The 18,135-nt window shown below is 42.0% G+C and overlaps 2 protein-coding genes across 2 annotated transcripts in view; one reads left to right on the top strand and one right to left on the bottom strand.

Annotated features, from left to right (window-relative positions):
- Window positions 1-201: 201 nt before the first annotated feature.
- Window positions 202-13,892, bottom strand: LSM3 (LSM3 homolog, U6 small nuclear RNA and mRNA degradation associated). The gene is made up of 4 exons (XM_072784995.1): window positions 13,741-13,892; window positions 11,257-11,367; window positions 8,555-8,650; window positions 202-512 (listed from the first exon to the last, which is right to left on the bottom strand). The coding sequence occupies exons 1-4, from the start codon at window positions 13,759-13,761 to the stop codon at window positions 432-434; spliced, it is 309 nt and encodes a 102-aa protein (XP_072641096.1). The 5' UTR covers window positions 13,762-13,892; the 3' UTR covers window positions 202-431.
- Window positions 13,893-13,975: 83 nt separating this feature from the next.
- XPC (XPC complex subunit, DNA damage recognition and repair factor) overlaps window positions 13,976-18,135 on the top strand; it is a 29,200-nt gene continuing 25,040 nt past the window's right edge. Inside the window, exon 1 of the mRNA XM_072784991.1 lies at window positions 13,976-14,168. Within this exon, the coding sequence (XP_072641092.1) occupies window positions 14,054-14,168 (115 nt within the window). The 5' untranslated portion in view covers window positions 13,976-14,053. The remainder of the gene's footprint in view (window positions 14,169-18,135) is intronic.

Here is an 18,135-nt window from a genome sequence, read left to right as displayed (position 1 = left end):
TACTTGACTTGGTGCCTCCAACCTAGCAGATGCACAGATAAACGTGTACAATCAGTACAAAATGTGTGCTCAAAGAATTCACAAGACAGGAGACTGCATTAAAAAAAATTAAAAAAGGAAACATGAAATTTAATTTAAAGGAAAAAAATATCAGAAATTGTCTGAGAAAACAACAGAGCAAATGAATTCCTGAACAAAGAGTTCTGCATCCTGGTGATCACATTTATTGAAAGAGTTGGAAAAAAATTAAAATGCCCTTTAGCTTAAGAATTTTTGAGTTATCTGCAAATCAACTCAATTCAGGAGTGGAAGAATCCTTGGTCATTTCTTAATATCAAAATGAACGCAGGTTTCTCTTTTGGATGTCTTCTACATTTAAAGAGGCAATCATACAAAATCTCCTATATTCCATACACGATAAATTCTTTGTTTCAGCCAACTCTTAATGGAGGAGCAACTAGTACAACACCATCTCCCCGGACAAAAAGCATCGGAATATTCCGTTTTGTTGACTGGAAGAGGAAAACAAAAACAGAACACATTTATACAAATACACAGTAGTATTATTTATTTTTTTGAGAAATTTGAAAGCAAAAAAATAATAACATAGATTCATCATAACACAAATTGACTTAAAAAAAACCTGACCACTTACTTACCTTTATAGCACAAAGAACCACTTTATTAACTGTTTACTTTTCCTGGATGTCTATAATTGGGGCAAAGATTGGAACTATTCACCTAAATTCATTCTCCTCCTCTTCCTGGCACATAGCTAGACTACCTTACTCATGTTCCCCTGCAACCAGGTTCAGCCATGGGATTGGGTTTCAACCAATGGGAAGTAAACAGAAGTAATGAAGTAATGACTCATTAACCTTCCATGACCACCTCTCTGTGGTCTTCCCCATGCAACTGGATGGGACTCAGATATAATGAACTCTGGAGATGGCAGAGCCATATGACAGAGGAAACCTGGGTCCTTGACTGAGTACCTGGAGGAAAGCTATTGTGCTGAACTAAAACTCCACTCAGGACTGTTATGTGGGTAAGAGATAAATTCCGCTGTGCTGAGCCATTCAATGCTGCATCTGTGTGTTACAGCGCCTGCCTATGTGGAATGAATACCTTGGGGCACTCGCCTACAGGTTGAGCCTTGGGCACAAGGGAAACAATATTCTGAAATCCTTTTATGCCCTGGCAAAACATTAGGTAAAATTGTTGCCTCCAATGACTTGGAAAGTAATCTAAGGGCCTCCCAAACCTATACATTCCAGGGGAAGAGGTTGGAAAAATCCAAATGTTAGTTGCTGATGCTTTCAGCAAGGCAGTATAAGAGATAAGCCCAGGCAAGAATGATCTGGTTTTCAAGCAGAGATTACAAAGAAATAGGATTCACAGGGTTCGAAGTTTTTGGATCCCAAACAATAAACAAGCAGGAACAAAAGCTTTAAGGACCAAGCCCAGTAAACCTCCTAAATTAAACAAACTCAGCCCTGAGGCAAGGATCAGGTTAAGGGTGGGGCTTTCTCACCCAAATTTACTTTAGTAAATGGCCTTAGGATCAACATTACTCACATGGAGAGGAACAGGAACAAAGGGAAGAAACTAGAGGCATCCAAAGGTTATGTGTAGGTAAGAACTCTCACCGAGGTTACTGGCCCATCGAATTGATTGGAAATGGACAGGTCAGACACAGGTGAAATCCTAAGCTTTTTAAAAAACTGCATTCAAAGAAAGCATACCTGGCTAAAAAAATCCTTTGACTATTTCAGTCTTCCACAAGCAAGAACTTGGCTGTGAAAACTCTGCAGCTCCCACTTAGGGTTGCCAGATTTAGCAAATAAAAACATAGACTGCTCACTTAAATCTGAATTCTAGATACACAGAAAAGAATTTTCTTGGTGTAAGTACATCCCAAATATCACATGAGACACACTTGACCTAAAAGACTTTACTTCTACTACCAGAACAGGGAACATTTCACACCTCCCCAGGGCATTCTGCTCTGTTTCCATTCTTTGCTCTCCTAAAGGGAGTTTTTTTGGCAACTATCCTGCCCCTGCTTTGCAGCAGAGGATGTGGGAAGGGCAATGGTAACTAATTCATCCTTTTTAGGTTCTAGAAATCTGTACCACAAGTAGATCTGACAGACAGAACTGCCCCTCTGCCAGGCAGAAAATATTAGTAACAGCTGTTGTAGAGAGAGCAAGATGGAGCAACTCATGTCACGTAGGGGCCTGTGTCAAGCAATGACACGAGCAGCTAAGTGGATGGCAGCTACCAGATAGGGCCGAGACCAGCATCAGCTGGCGACAACCCGGGAACTGACGGCGAGCAGGGGCAGAGGAGGTCTGCAGGGGCCCAAGACCACTGAAATCCCTTTAAAACGAGAGGATTTTTGCAGTAAACCGTCACTCTCCTCAGACACTGACCCCTCCAGAAAGGCAGCTGATGCCGAAGGCTCTCTGCCCAACTCATCTCCACAAAGAACAGAGATTCTTCACTGAACAGAAGCAGCAGCGAGTGCTGAGAGCTGACCTGGACGGGACCGAGGCCTTATCTCAACTGCGTGTCCACTGACTTGGCGTTTGGTCTATTCACTTCCTGCCCTCCATGTTATCTTGTTCATTGTGTGACTTGTCTTGTGTTCTGCTTCATGTGCTGTGTCAGAAGCCAAGTTAATCACGTGGTGAAATGTCACTCAGTTTAGAAACCTGAACCGGCTTTATAATTATGTTCACCTTGCTTCATGACTGCATAAAGTTGACACTGTGGGAAGAACCAACTTGTGTCTTCAGTGTGCACCGTCAAAGTGTGCTCATGATGGCTGTTTTTATAACTGATTTTAAAATGTAAAAACTATGTTTTATGAGCTTCTTGGGTACTAGAACCTACATAAAAAGGATAACCCCTTACACTAAATTCAAGTAATACTTGCAAGTTTAGTAGACCAAGCTCGAATACACTTACTGGTCACTGTCACCAACGAAGTGCTCTCACGTTTCCCTAGAACACTCTCTCAGGGCAGTAGCTCTCAAATATTAATGTGCATAAAGAATTACCTCTTTAACAGCTCCTTATGATGGTTTTCTGGGTTCCAAGCCCAGTCTCATTTACTAGGTCAGAGTGTGGCCCATGAGTTTACATTTCAAACATGGTCAAGAGTGATGCCAATACTCCTGTTTTAACGAGGATACTCTAAGAATCAGTCTCAAGAAACAAGTGTCATAGGACTCTGGTCTGTTATGAAGCAGTACTTCCTTCTGGTTTCCTTCGAGTTGGAAAAGGTGCACCTAGTTCTAGGACAGCAAGTTCAGTGAAAGTCTGCGCTCAACAAAATAACTGATATATTTATTTTACTCAAATTCCTTACTCAGTGGTCCTATTTCTGAACTAAAAAGTTCCTTCCCTTCTTATGGAATCCACTTCATCTGTAATGATTTTCCATTAATTCAATTAGTTTCCTGGAGATTCAGTGAACAGAAACGAACAGGGCAGCATTTTCCAAGACAAGTGGCCCTTAATGATCCCTGTGCCTCCTGGTGTTCACACCCTTATCATACCCTTGTGATACCCCCTTTTGAGTATGGGTGAAACCTATGCCTTGCTTCTAACCAAGAGGATACTGCAAAGGTAACGGGATGTCACTATCATGATTACATTACATAAGAAAGTGACTTCCATCTTGCTAGCCAACTCTCCTGCCTGCTAGGTTTGATGAAGCAAGCTGCTAAGCAGCAGAGACCCATGTGGCAAGGAACTGAGGCTTTCGGTCCAGCAATGCTCAAGGAAATGAATCCTGCCAACAACCATGTAAGTGAGATTAGAAGCAGATTCTTCTGTGGCTAAGCTTTCAGAGGAGACTCCAACCCTTGTGTAACCTCATTGAAGACCCTGAAACAGAAGACCCAGCTGTGACTGGACACCTGACCTACAGAAATGGTGAGGTAATAAATGTATGTGCTTTTAAGTCTCTAAGTTTTGGGGTAATTTGTTATGTAACAATATATATTCTTAAGAAAGAAAGTACTGTGGTGATATATATATATATATATTTTTTTTTTTTTGAAAATTTATTTCTTCATGAGAGATAGAGAGAGAGCTAGATTGGGGGGGGGGAGGGGTGTGCAGAGACACAGGCAAAGGGAGGAGCAGGTTCCACGCAGGTAGCCCAATGCGGGACTCAATCCCAGGACTCCAGGATCATGCCCTGAGCCGAAAGCAGATACTCAACTGCTGAGCCACCCATGCGTCCCGGTTATATACATTTTGAAAGCACTGCATACTATACACTCTTCTGGAGAGAGTAATACCAATTAGCTTCAACCTACACCTATTTTACTGAGCTGTTAGAATGAAATATGATTATGTAGAATGGATAGCATAGTGCTTAACATATAGCAGGCATTCAGCAAAGCTGAGTTCCTCAACCTCCCCATTTCCACTAGAGCACTTTTTCATATCTAGTGTTCCATCTCTCAAGCTATTCTGCCTATTTGTTCACATTCAAGGCACCCACAATTTTCCCACTTTTTAAATTAGATGTTAAAGCCCAGGATGGCAGGGACCGAGCATGATCTTCCAGATCCTGGAGATTTACAGGACAGGAAGTCTATCCATGTTAGCTCAGCCACTGCTGAGCTCTCCAGAAGAACTAGTGCTGCCTGCTAATTTCAAGATTTCACTGTCCATCAATTCCATCAATTACTTGGAGCACCAGGCCTTAACACAGAGAAATGAACTCTCCAGGCTTTGAAGCCAGTTAGGCTGGTGTTGAAAATCCTTACCCTATCTTTTCCTGGCTGAACCTGAGTTTCCTCAGCTAGAAAGTGGGAATAACACCACTGGCCTCAGTGTTAACCAGATTAAATGTAATAAAACTTGGAAATCTTCAGTACACAGCAATTGTTCAACATATTAGTTTCAGTTCTCTATTCCAATCCTGGACATTTTCTACTTTTTATTTTTTTTGTTCTTTATTTATTTATTTTTTTTTTTACTTTACTGTGGTGTGAAAGCAAAAAGCATTCACAAGTGTAACTGTAGTTCAATATCTGAATTTTGATCTGTTCCTGAGCTTAGTAATTGCAGTACAACAGCAACAGCGGCAGTAGCCACAGCTCCCGGTCAGCCATGTGACCACAAGGGTCAATAACCAATACACTCATCATCATTCTATACACATACAACCATCCTGTTTTTCACTTTCAGTACCGTCTTCAATAAACTACATGGATCATGCAACACTTTATTATAAAATAGGCTTTGTGGTAGATGATTTTGGGCAACCCTAGGCTATTACAAGTGCTCTGAGACTTTTAAGGTAGATTACGCTAGGCTATGATGTTTGGTAGATGTAATACATGTATTTTCAACTTACAGTGGGTTTGTCAGGCTGTAACTACAGTAAGTTGAGGAAGATCTATCCTCTGTTATCTTTACTCCCTTCCCTGCCCCACATTCCTCTAACAACCTGCAAATGTACTCATCACCTGTAGCTAATATGGCAATATGGGGAAAAGAATGAATAATGTCCTGGGCTCTGCTATAAAACAGCTCACAAGATGAAAAGGAATACAGAAATGAAGAGTCAGGCACCTGGATGGCTCAGTGGTTGAGCATCTGCCTTTGCTCAAGTCATGATACTGGGGTCCTGGGATCGAGTCTCGAATCAGGCTGCCTATGGGAAGACTGCTTCTCTTTCTGCCTATGTCTCTGCCTCTCTCTCTCTGTGTCTTTCATGAATAAATAAAATCTTAAAAAAAAAAAAAAAAAGAAACGAAGAGTCAGCAAGATCAGTGTCAGCTGAGAATGCCAAAGGTTAGAAGGTCCAACCAAAGGAGCAAATGACCAAAGGAAGAAAGAAGGTCCAGATGGTCAGAGAAGGAGTCACTGAAGAGTTAGGACTGAAGCAGTTCTTGAAACAGGCTTTGCAGGAAAGAGACAAGGATGATGGTTCCAGTTAGGGCACACACTATGGGAAAAGAGATAGAAGCAGGACTAGAAAGGACACTCTGAAGACAGCAAGTGGACCAAGTTGGCCAGAGTAGTCATGAGAGAAGACACAAGAAAGTGTCAATCCCACAGTGGAGGGTCTTAACCTAGCCTGAACCTGTGCTTTGCTCTCTATAAGCCACAGAAAGCCATAAATGTCTCTAAGCATGACTATAGCAAATGAAAGCATTATTTGAGGACAATTATTTTGGCAGTCACCTGTGCATGGGCTGAAATGGAGGTGGACATAAGGGAAGTACCTCAGATAGAGTCATGGCAACAGGAAAGAAAATGACACATTTCACTCAACATGAAGGAAGAAATCAACTCAATCAGTTATTGACTAATGTGACTGAAAGAGGGAAGTCCAAGAAAATTCTGAAATTTATGCTCTAAATAACAGAAAATCATGAACAGAAGTAGGGAATTGAGAATGACCTTGTTTTGAAGGTGAAGAACACTAGCAATTTAGCTTTAGATGCCACTGAGTTCAAGATAACATCCAAAGTGAAAATATTTTTAATTAGAATACTGGATATGAAAGAGTAAAGCTGAGAAAAGGAAAGAAACTGGAGACACAGATTTATCCACAATCATAATGGCCACCAATCACATGCCAGAGCTCTACACATACCGATTTAGCACATCTTGCTACAATCCTGGGAGGTGGGCACATTTGTCATTTTACAGAAGTTCCTGAGGCTTAGGAAGTTTCTATAACTTGCCCAAGGTCATGAAACTAATCACCAGCAGGAAAATTTGAGCCCAGATCTGTAAAGAGCTCAAGCTTTGGTGCTGTACTGATTACTGGTATGGACTCATACCTTATCACATATGACAGTTACTACATGACATGTCTGAGGGGGAAAAATGTAGATTAAAAACTTAAAAGCCCATGTTCACAGGGAGAAAGAAAGAAAATTTGCAAAGGAGTCAGCAGTGGTTGAAGACAGAGGGAAAGCCAGAATAAAGCAGAACAACAAAAACCAAAAGCCTAACAGTTGAACACTTACTATGTGCCTGTGCTAATTTAAAGGTTTTTCTTGTACCCTCTCAATGAATCCTCAATAGCTGTATAAAGTAGGTCCTGTTACTGTCCCCATTTTATAGTCAAGGACACTTGTCAGACAGGTTGGATAGTGTGGTACAATTAAATAGCTGGTACGTAAAGGAGTAAAGATTTAAATCCAGTCCTGCCATCCGAGTCTACATTTTAAACCACTATGCTTTAGGAGGGTTCAGAGACTGGCTCCTAATACTTAAAAGACTTAAGTGTGATTTTCTTTTTTTTTATATTGAACAATGAAATTTACCAACATTCAGAAGATCTGCATAACTCCATGAACTAATATTTTCCAAATGACCAGTGCTTGATGTTACAGAATCCTGTATTGTAAAAGATACACTGAAAGGACAAAATAGACCAACGAGTTTGCATATAACAAGAGTATGAAAAGATTACTGATATGGGGGACACCTGGGTGGCTCAGCGTTTGCCTTTGGCTCAGGTTGTGATCCTGGGATTGAGTCCTGCATCAGGCTCCTCACAAGGAGCCTGCTTCTCCCTCTACCTATGTCTCTGCCTCTCTATCTCTCATGAGTAAATAAATAAAATCTTAAAAAAAAAAAAAAAAAATCACTGCTATGGTCTCAGATTCCATATTGCAACTAACCTTTAAGAAACTACTGCGTCTTAAGAGTTTTAACATAGCATCAAAGGCAAATATCCACAAAAAATACTTTTTAAAAAAAGATTTATTATTCATGAGAGACACAGAGAGAGAGGCAGAGGGAAGAGAGAGAAGCAGGTTCCGCACAGGGAGCCCAATTTGGGACTCAATCCTGGAACTCCGGGATCATGCCCTAGGCTAAAGGCAGATGCTCAACCACTGAGCCACCCAGGTGTCTCTACTCCTCGCTTTTCTAACTACATCTCTGTGAGGCTGGATTTTCTTCAACTATAATATATCATAACAGATTAAATGCACAGCAAGATGTGAGACTCTAGATGTCATCAAGGTTACATTGAAGAAATCTGCAAAAGGTAAAATAAAGACGCTTCTTATCATTTTATTTCCGTAGTCACTGTTAATGTTATTTCCATTAACAGGTAATAAGCTTACTGTTACTTTTAATGAATATTTTTAGAATTTTTCAGTTTTAGTTTTTATTATTGATACTCAAAGCCATATCAAACAAAAGAATATTGTCCAGTGTTTATATACTTATATACTAGCACAAATACGCATCTTATACTGTCATTTATCAGTGAATCCTGGCAACCCTATGAGGTAAATGGTAGTATTCCTGCTTAACAATGAGGAAATTAAATCTGCCAAGTTAATTCCCTGGCCCGACATATCCCAGGTAGGATGTGGTTACACCAGTACTGGAAACCAGGTCTGTCTGACCTCAAAGTGTTTGCTCTTGGTTGTTATGCTTATTTACTGAGTCCAATTAGGTACCAAATCATGACAGGCTTCCCATAAGTGTGAAGCTGCTGGATATTAAGAACAATCGACATTTTAAAAGTGAGAAACAGAACCGCATGACTTACTTTATATATCTCTTCATATGTTTCTTCATCAATTTCTATAGTAGTCACAGTTTCTTCCACATCTCCCAATATCATATTTAAATGCTGATCATATGCCTGAAGTGGAAGGGGAAGGGGACAAGATATTTAACACTCAAGAAACAGTGAACAGGGCTCATGCACAATACTTACACCACAAACATTTATATGTAAGTAAAAAATAATTCTGCTGTACTAATACACTGTTTCTTCACAAATTATCTCCAGCGATAATTTAATTGACCTGATAAAAATGCAAAACTGTTTATATGACCCAAAATGAATTTACTCAAAAGAACTTAAAAGTTTTAGTTTTTTAAAAGTGTCCACCCTACTGGTCATCCAAGGCAGTTATATCATTTATAATATTTAACTATGAAAAAAAAGCAAATTTATCACTTTTCAGCAGACTTCTTTTAATTCCCTGTAAAATAGCACTTCTTTTAATTCCCTGTATAATACGAAAAATTCAATGAAGGCAATAAAATTCTTTAACTGCTAAGATGAAAGCACTGCAGTCTCCCAAAGGCACAAGACACTGCCATTCAACTCTCCCTGTCCCACAGTAGGCATCAGCATGTAAAGTAAGTAGGGCAACACCCTGCCCATTTAAAACCTAGCCAAAATTGGGAGGCCTGGGTGGCTCAGTGGTTGAGCATCTGCCTTTATCTCAGGGCATGATCTTGTAGGACAGGATCAGGACAGGATCGAGTCCCGCATCCGGCTTCCTACGGGGGGGGGGGGGGGGCCTGCTTCTCCTTCTGCCTGTGTCTCTGCCTCTCTCTCAGTGTCTCTCATGAATAAATAGATAAATAAATCTTAAAAAACCAAACAACCTAGCCAAATAAACTGCGTGGGCTCAATCAATAAATGTTGCAATTCTGATATTCAGGGATGTCCCCAATCCAAACTCCAAAGCTCATGTATTTTTACAAAGGTGAAACTCCAGGGGCCTTGTTCAGAACCCACTTAGGCTTACTTCGAACAAAGTTTAGAATGGTTTACCAGCTTACATCTAAACAGAAGTAGCCAGTCAGCCATGTGGGGAACTGCTAGCAAAACACACTAAAAAGAAGAGCAAAAAGCTATAGATGAGGGCCAGAAAACACACAAAAGGACATGGGTCACTTAGTATAGAGGCAATCAAGTCTAGCAGGAAACTGAAGAAGATTCCCAGAGCTTAGACAACATATTTGTCCTAGGGTGTTTCTCCATGTGCCACTGGCCCATGTGATTAAGCAAAATTCTATTTTTCTTGGCAAAGTTGCCACTATTCCATTTCCTGGGGTTCTGCCTCTCGTAAAGCTAGCTGTGTATTAAGATCACTGTCTCCCTAGGTCCCTACTTCCTTTCCAAATACAGGAGGTTCTTTACCTTTTGTTTTTGTGTAAGGTACAGAGTACTTAGGAGTGGGGCTGCAGTCATACTGCCTAGGTTCATATTCTGGCTCTCCCTTTACTGGGTGTGTTACCTTAAGCAAGTTAACTTCACCTTTCTGAGCCTGAGCTGCTTCAACTGCAAAACAGGACTAATGTTATCTACCCCTCATAGGGTTGTTATAAAGGTTAAATGGGGTATCACATACAAAACACTTGAGCAGAGGGAGAAGAACAAGTGGATTCTGTGCTGTGTGTGGAGCCTGACGTGGGGCTCAACCCCATGACCTGGAGATCACGACCTGAGCTGAACTGACATCAAGAGTTGCATGCTTAACCGACTAAGCCACTCAGGTACCGCCAAAAAAAACACTTCTAATAAAAGCACCTGGCATGTAATTAATGCTCAATAAATAAATATCAGCTATTTTAGATCACTTTAAGGTAGAATGGCAGTAATAAATATGCTCAGGAAAGTGACAAGTTGTCAAGAAAAGGCAAAACATTCAGTATACTCTCTTTATGAATAAATAAGACCACTTCAAGGGACCAACCCTATAGAAATATTTGCAGATATACACATAGAAATATGTATAAAAATGCATACTGCAGCATTTACAGTAGCAAGAAATAGAAAACAACCTAAAAACCACTATTACCATATACAGAATTCTATACAGTCATTAAAAATAAAGATTTATACACACTCATGATCAATAATTTTCAAGAAAGATAAAGTGAAAAAGAAAGGTGCTCAAAAATATGTATACTAAGATTCATTTTTATTAAGGTAATGTATACAGTGCAAATACATGCATGTAAACATATATAGATATACGTGCAAATACACAGAAAAGATCTGAAAGACCACAGACCCAATTTTTCAGTGGTTAGCAAAAAAATGGGATTTCATCTTTTACTGTATGAACTTCTGTGCTATTTAACTTTTCTCACAAGGAAACAAAAATTTATGTATGTATCAGTAACTGAAAGAACACTGAAATTAGAATGGAGAGTAGATGCTATTTACAAATAAAGAGAAAAAATGAAAGAAATGAAAATGTTCTTTAATAAACACATCATTTTCTGTTAAGAGAAAACATGTTAAAAATACGAATGCAAAAAAAAATACGAATGCAATGCAGCTATAATTGGCTTGTACAAACACGTGTAACCTTCTATCCTCTTCTTATCTACATCCAAAATATTATTCTGCATTGGACAGTGTTTATATTTCAAAAGGTAGGGGGTAGGAAGAAATGACAAGGAAATAATCTGATTTCACGGTAATTTAATAAATTTACTTACATGTAATCTGCCTCGAAGCTCTCGGTCATTTCTCATTTTCACATAAATTCGCTCATCCAGGCTGAGCCTGATGAGATCCAGGGGCTCTTCTACGGTGTTGGTAGTTTGTTGCTGATAAAAGAAACAGGCTTAGTAATATAGTACTAGAAGAGTGCAGTGTTCAAATCACTGCTATACTGTGTGACTGTGGGCAAGTTACTTAACCCCTCTATGCCTCAGTCTGACCTCATAAAATGTGGATAACTAGAGTGCCTACTTAATACTGCAGCCGTGAGGCTTAAATGACATATATGAAGACTTTGAACAGAGCCTGGATGGTAGTAAGTGCTATATAAATGAAGGCTGAAACATACATACACAGGAAGGAGTTACACAGAAAAATAACTGTGACGCCACTTTGTTCCCTCAAAATCCACACTGCCTGGCCCAATTTCAGTTATAGGAAGTCACTCTCTGGGACTTTAACCATATTTCATATGTCATTTAGTGACCTGAAAAAATTCCCTTAATGATAACCACACACTAATCAGAATGCTAGGTAAAGATGAAAGCTTGAAGGACGATTATGAATTCAGTTTGGCGCAGGTTGAGTTTAGGGTGCCACCTAGCCAGCAAGGTGAATACATTTAGCAGGCAATGTAGAACACTGGTTGAAAGCACTAGCTTTGAAGTCAGGCAGCATGGGTTCCATTCCTGATTCTGATACTTCTGAATTCAAGCCTTATTTATTTATGAGACAGTGCGTGTGAAAAGAGCGAGGGGGGAGGGGCAGAGGGAGAGAGAGTCTTAAGCAGGCTTCCCGCCCAGGGCAGAGCCCCATTCGGGAGAGAACATCACCACCCTGAGCCGAACTCACGAATCAGATGCTTAACCAACAGAATCACCCAGGCACCCCGTGATACTTATGAATTCAGATTAAACATAACACCATCTCTCATTATCAGCTTCTCTGTTTGGAAAATGAGGAAGCCTTATCGTCCCTTCATGATTGTGAGGCTTAGACGAGCTAATGTATTAAATTAACATATTTAATGTATTTAAGATAGTACCTGGCAACCGGAGAGTACTTAGAAATGGTCCTTGTTATTATCAATTAAAGAACTGTGAGAGATCAGGGCTAAGAGGACTTGGAGTCATCCGAATGCAAGGGATGGTTGAAGCCAGGAGTTGATGAGATCATTCAAGAAGAGCTTCTTTAGTGAGTACGTTCGACTACTGGAGGTATGTGACTGAATGTTACAGGTTCTACAGCCTTAAAAAGCTAGATTGGGAAAACCAAACAAACCTGCTTTGACCTGGTCCTTATCCCCGATTAAACAGGTGTTTGTTAAGGACCGGCCAACCAAGCACTAGATTACCATAGAGGGGTCGGTCCCCGCCCTCAAAGAGTTCATTCTAGTGGGGAGAGTCATGTGAACCAACGCCCAGCAATACTATGAGAATATATACACCACAGGGCCCTAGGGCTCCTCTAGCCTTAGTCTAGAATGCCCACGATCCATACTTTTCATCCTGTAGTTTTAAATACTGCCTTTTCAAAGAAGCCTCCTAGATTAACCAATATATTTGCTCAATAAATTATTTGTCCAGTGTTTCCAGCACTGCTGTAAACAGGATGGTCAGGATGGTGACCACAACTCCTGCCCTTATGATACTCACATTCTAGTGGGGAGAGAGAGGCACTGAACGACGAAGGGTATGCTTAATATGAACAACGTGAAAAATCAAGCAGGTTGACAAAGGGTGCTATTTTACGCAGGCAGCCAGACGAGTCCTCGCTGATCAGGTGAGATTTCAGGAGAAAGCTGAAATTGTGGCTCGATCCACAAATATAGCTGAGGGAGAGCATTCTGGGGGGGAAAGCAGCGCAGAAAAGAAAGCCCGTAGGATCATCAAATCACTCTACAGGCCGGCTCCTTGCTGGTTTTCGTCCTACCACACCACAGTTCCCACGCATAGCACCTGTCTGTACTTACGTATCTGCCCTTCCCCAGAACAGAAGTTCCAAGTGGGGACAGGGACCACGTTTGTCAGTGCCGGCGTCCCTGCTGCTGAGAACCGTGTCTAACCACACAAAGCTGACGTTTGCTACATATTGTTGAATGAACGACAACGGCTGCGCTCAGCAATAGTAGCCGCTAAACTTTATTATCACGCTTTCTATCAGAATCCGTGAGGCAGGTAGGGAGAACCATTCCCATCCTGCAGAAGACGAGATGCAAGAAAATGAAGTGGCCAGCGCGAAGGGTAACTAGTTTTCGGGCGGGCTTCGAGGAGGAAAACCTCTCAGGGCCTGAGACAAAATTCGGAGGGGGCGCGGTTACCAAGAGGCAGCTTAACTCCGTGATAACCCAGAAACAGGCGGCACGAAAGGCCACCTTCCGGTGAGTGTGAAGAAAGCAGTCCCGGTACGCAAAGCCGAACAGGACCAGGGCTGGGAGTGCAGAAAGGCCCTCTGGAGCGAGCCCCTCAAAACTCACTCACCTGGTCCACGTCGTCCGCCATCTTTCAAACCCTGCGCCTTTCCCGCCTCTCGCGAGACTACGCGAGCTCCTCACGGTCGTCTCCGGAAACGCGAACATGCGATGCGCCGGAAGGAGAAAGCAATCGGCTACGTCAGTTCGGCTTCGTACAGTTTTTATTGGCCCTTTGGGGCTGGGGCGGAGCTTCGTGGGCGGAGACGAGGCGCGCAGGGAAGGGGCGTGGCCTGCCTCGCCCCGCCCCCCTTGGGGCGGAGTCCTACTCAGCTTCCCGCGGTTCGGTGCGTCACGGTCCAGGGGAGTCTTGCCCCGGCAGCATGGCTCGGAAGCGCGCGGCCGGCAGGGAGCCGCAGGGACGCGAGCCGTGCGGCCGGAAGGCTAAGGGCAAGAGCACGGCCGCGCGTGAGGCGGCGGTGGCGGCGGCGGCGGCGGGTGAGAGCGAGCTCTGGGGGGGGCCGGAGGCCAGGTGCGGGGCGCGGGGAGCGGGGAGGCCGAGCTCCTGGCGGTGGGGGCGGGGGCCGCGGAGCCCAAGCTGCCCAGCCTCCTGCCGGGGCCGAGGGCCGAGTGGGGACAGGCGTTGCCGTGGACGCGGGCCCGGGGAGGCGGAGGGACGCGCGGTGGTGCGCCGACCCCCGAGTGACCCTGCAGTGGTCCCACCCGGAGTTCTCCGCCCGTACGCCCACCAGGCTTCTTACATTGGCCAAGGGCAAAGCAAAGGTCTTGAGTTTCCGCTCTTAACCTGCTCCTTCCCTCGCCTTTTCCCATCCAATGAGTGCGCCCTCCTCCCACCTTGTCAGGGTGAAGCCCTCCTTTCCCTGCGCGTACACATCCGATCCGTCGGCAGCTTCAAGCAGTTGGACCTCGGCACTGTCTTTATTTCCATGGTCCCCGTCCCTATTCAGTCGAACCATTGCAGGTGCCTCTTTACTGGTCTCCCTACTTTATCCCCCTGCAGTGGTTTCCCCACCCAGCCCCACATGTGATTTAAAAAAAAAAAAAAAATCCGATCGTGCCATGTTCCTAATTCAGACCTGTTGCTTCCCAATGCTCTTGGCCTCAAATCCAAATTCCTTACCGTGGCCTGCAAGACCTTACATGATTTGGCTGCTGCTACTTCTCTTGTTGTCTCTTAGGACTCCTTTCTTTGCCAGATGCCTCCCTTGTTGGCTTCCTTTCTGTTCCCTAAACATGCCATGTTATTTGTTACCTTGAGCCTTTGCCTTTGATCTTCCTCCTTCAGTGGCTCTAGGGTAGCATATTTCGTCTGTTCCTTCAGAATTCCCAGCACCTTGAGTGCCTTATGTAAGGTGTTCTTTGCCAGGTACTCCTTATCACAGGCCCTCACAGCCAGCCTCTGTCATATTATGTAATGATCTTGTTAATTTGCTTCTTTTTTGATGGCCTATCTTCCCACGATTTAAGTTTATGAAAATGTTTCTTATTTTTTGTTATGTCCTATATTGTTTTCTCCTTCTTTGCATTTATTCCGTGCTGAATAAATATTTTAAATAATTGCATTATGCATGCTGTAGAAGGGATTTCTGGGCTCCTAAAATAATCTGGATAGATAAGGTAACCAGCAACGGCTCCTATGACACTAAATTCAATAATCCTGTGATTATCTATTTAAGTTCATCATCCATTAGTAAATAGTTATATGGAAGTCCTTTCTAAACTGAGAAGGTGATTTACCCCACAATTGATGCTCCGTTCTATTCCTTTTATAAAGTTGCATTTTATTCATTTATTCATTCCCATAATGTTTTTTGATATGTACCACACAAGTACCTGCACAGGTTAGATGACAGGGGAGATAGAGATAGAGAGGAGCTTAGAGTGCCATAGTGTTGACATTTACAAAAAATATTCAAGACGGAGTGTAATATCTTGGAAGAAGGTAGCAGGCTTTGTGGCTTCTGAAGGAATAATCAAGTTTGGCGAGATTGGGAAGTGCTCTCTGAAGGAGTTACGTTTGATCTGCGACTTTAACAGTGAGTAACATTTCAGCAACTGGCTGTGAAAGGGGCTTTTATTCCAGTCAGAAGGAATGTATTCTGAATATGTGGCAGTTCAAAAATTAATAGTTGTAATCTGATGGGAAATTCCGCCTGCCTGGGTACCATTCCTTGTAGCTGAACACTTTATGTGGATGCCAGGTTGGTGCAGCTTCAACACTTAGCTGTTAATATGCAGTTGCATAAATTATTTTGCACAAATAATTTAGCCTCTCTGAACATCATCTCTGAAACATAATACTGTTTTTCAGGGTGGTTGTGAATTTTCAGTGAGATAACTGCTCCTGCCATGGTCCATGTCAGGTAATCAGATGGGCTAGCCTATAGCAGTTCACCCTAGGTGTAGGTAAGGATGCAAATTTACTCAAGCTTCACTCAAACTCAGCTACAGGAGCTACCAGTAAGTTCCCAAGGAGCTTCCCAGGAAGAGTTACAATCTTTCTTGTGGTTGGAGGGAGGAAAAATCTGGTTGTGGTTTGGGCTACAGTTGACACTGATTCAGTGACTCTCAGTGCTGTTTCTGACAGCACCTCTGTGCATGCTAAAGAAGGTGACACTTGGCTGCATTCAGCATTTTGGGACAAAGAAAACAGTTTTCTACATTATTTCCTTGTTTCTGTTAGGGCATCTCTAATTTCCTCATGTTTCTTCTTTGTGTTAATGCTTTCATTGAAATGAATCATTCATTCCTTCAGCCAGTATTTACTGAGCACCTGCTATTTCCAGGGACTGTTCTAGGTGCTAAAATTCTAGTAGTGAACAGGACAGTCAAGGTCCCTGCTCTCATGATGTCTGTGGGGAGGGGTTGGTAGGATAAGACAATAATACGTTAAGTAAATTCACACGGTGATGAGGATTTTATGAAAAGAGTAAAAGAGGTAGAAACACTGACGGGGTGGGGAAGAAGCGGCTAAGTCAGAATTGGTGGTCAAGGAAGGCCTTTTTGAGGAGGTGATATTTTGAACGAATAACTGAATGTCCTGAAGGAGCTATTCAAAGGAGGTTCTGAGGGAAGAGTTCTAGGCAGAGGAATCATTAAGTTTGAAGACTTAGGGAGAAATGAAATGAGCTTGGCCGGTTGGCTGGCCTCAGTGAGTGAGGGGAGAGTGGTAGGATTTGAGGTGGGAAAGGTAGGCAGGACTATTAGTTTGGAGACCAAGTTAAGGAGTTTGTATTTTATTCTAATTGCTATGAGATGCCACTGGCCATTTTAAGCAGGTATTTTAAAATCTCAGTAGAAGGCCAAGCAGGCCAAAGTGATAATTCCTACCCTTCTGAAATTATCATATTGAGCATAAGGAGACTGTTTAGGTGGCTCTAGATCTTGGAGAGTCCTAGAAAATAGCCTCTGGATTCTCTGGTAACCAAAAAAGTAAAGAATAATAATAATTAAAAAAAAGTAACCTGTATTTCTACTATCCAGAAATAATGTTTTATTTCATTCTAGTTTGTTTTTCTAAGTAGAAATCCTACAGTAAAAACAATGTTGCATGCTTAGCATTTTATCATATGTCACTTTCCTTTGTCTTAAAAGATGACTGAATTATATTTCAGTATGTATACATAATGATTATGTCATGGTTGGGCATTCAGATTTTTAAAATTTGAGGGTATTGCAGTGGCCTCCTCCTTATCCTCAGGGATACATTCCAAGACCTCCCCCATCCTTAGTGGATGTCTGAAATGCAAGTAGTACTGAATGCCACATGTACTATGCCTTTTTTCTATATACATATCTATGATAAAGTTTAATTGATAAATTAGGCACAATGAGAGATTGACGACAATAGTAAAATAGAACAGTTAAAGCAATATACTGTAGTAAAATGAATGAATATGTTCACTTTCTCAAAATATGTTTCTGTTCTGTACTCAGCCTTCTAATTCTAATGGTGATGTGAGGTGATAAAATGCCTAGTGTTGAGGTGAATGACTTAGGCTTTGTGATATAGCCTTAGGCTACTGTTGACATTCAGGAGTTTGTCGGAAGGAAGATTACCTGCTTCCACATACCAGTTGACCACAGGTAACTGAAACCACAGATGAGGGGGAATTACTGTATGAAAATTATACTATGGAAATCTTTTTGTTTCCATTCTTATCCCCCTTTTAACTCTTCTAACCCTCTCTTCAAAGCACAAAAATACACGGTTGTGCTTTTGAATCAACCAAGTAAGTTTGGTGAGGAAGACACGGTGCTTTTGAAGTATCCTCCCACCTGTGTTTTTAGATTAGCAAAAATGAAGTGTTACATGTCTTTGTTTCACATCTATTCATAGAAGGCTAAAAAGCGTTAAAAGTAACCCAAAAATCCTGATTTCAAGGCCATCCTACTCAATCTGTCAAGTCATAAAACTGTAGGCAGCTTCTGGCCTTGGAATAAG

This window comes from Canis lupus, chromosome 19, assembly GCF_048164855.1.
Source record: "Canis lupus baileyi chromosome 19, mCanLup2.hap1, whole genome shotgun sequence".
Classification (NCBI taxonomy): domain Eukaryota; kingdom Metazoa; phylum Chordata; class Mammalia; order Carnivora; family Canidae; genus Canis; species Canis lupus.
Note: the sequence above shows the minus strand (reverse complement) of the source record. Positions and strands in the feature narration are given on the sequence as shown.

Coding starts and splice junctions, on each gene's coding strand:
- LSM3 (XM_072784995.1), bottom strand. CDS start 13,761: ATGGCGGACGACGTGGACCAG. Junction 11,368..13,740: donor TGGCGGACGACGTGGACCAG/GTGAGTGAGTTT, acceptor TTCTTTTATCAG/CAACAAACTACCAACACCGT. Junction 8,651..11,256: donor AGCTTCGAGGCAGATTACAT/GTAAGTAAATTT, acceptor CTTCCACTTCAG/GCATATGATCAGCATTTAAA.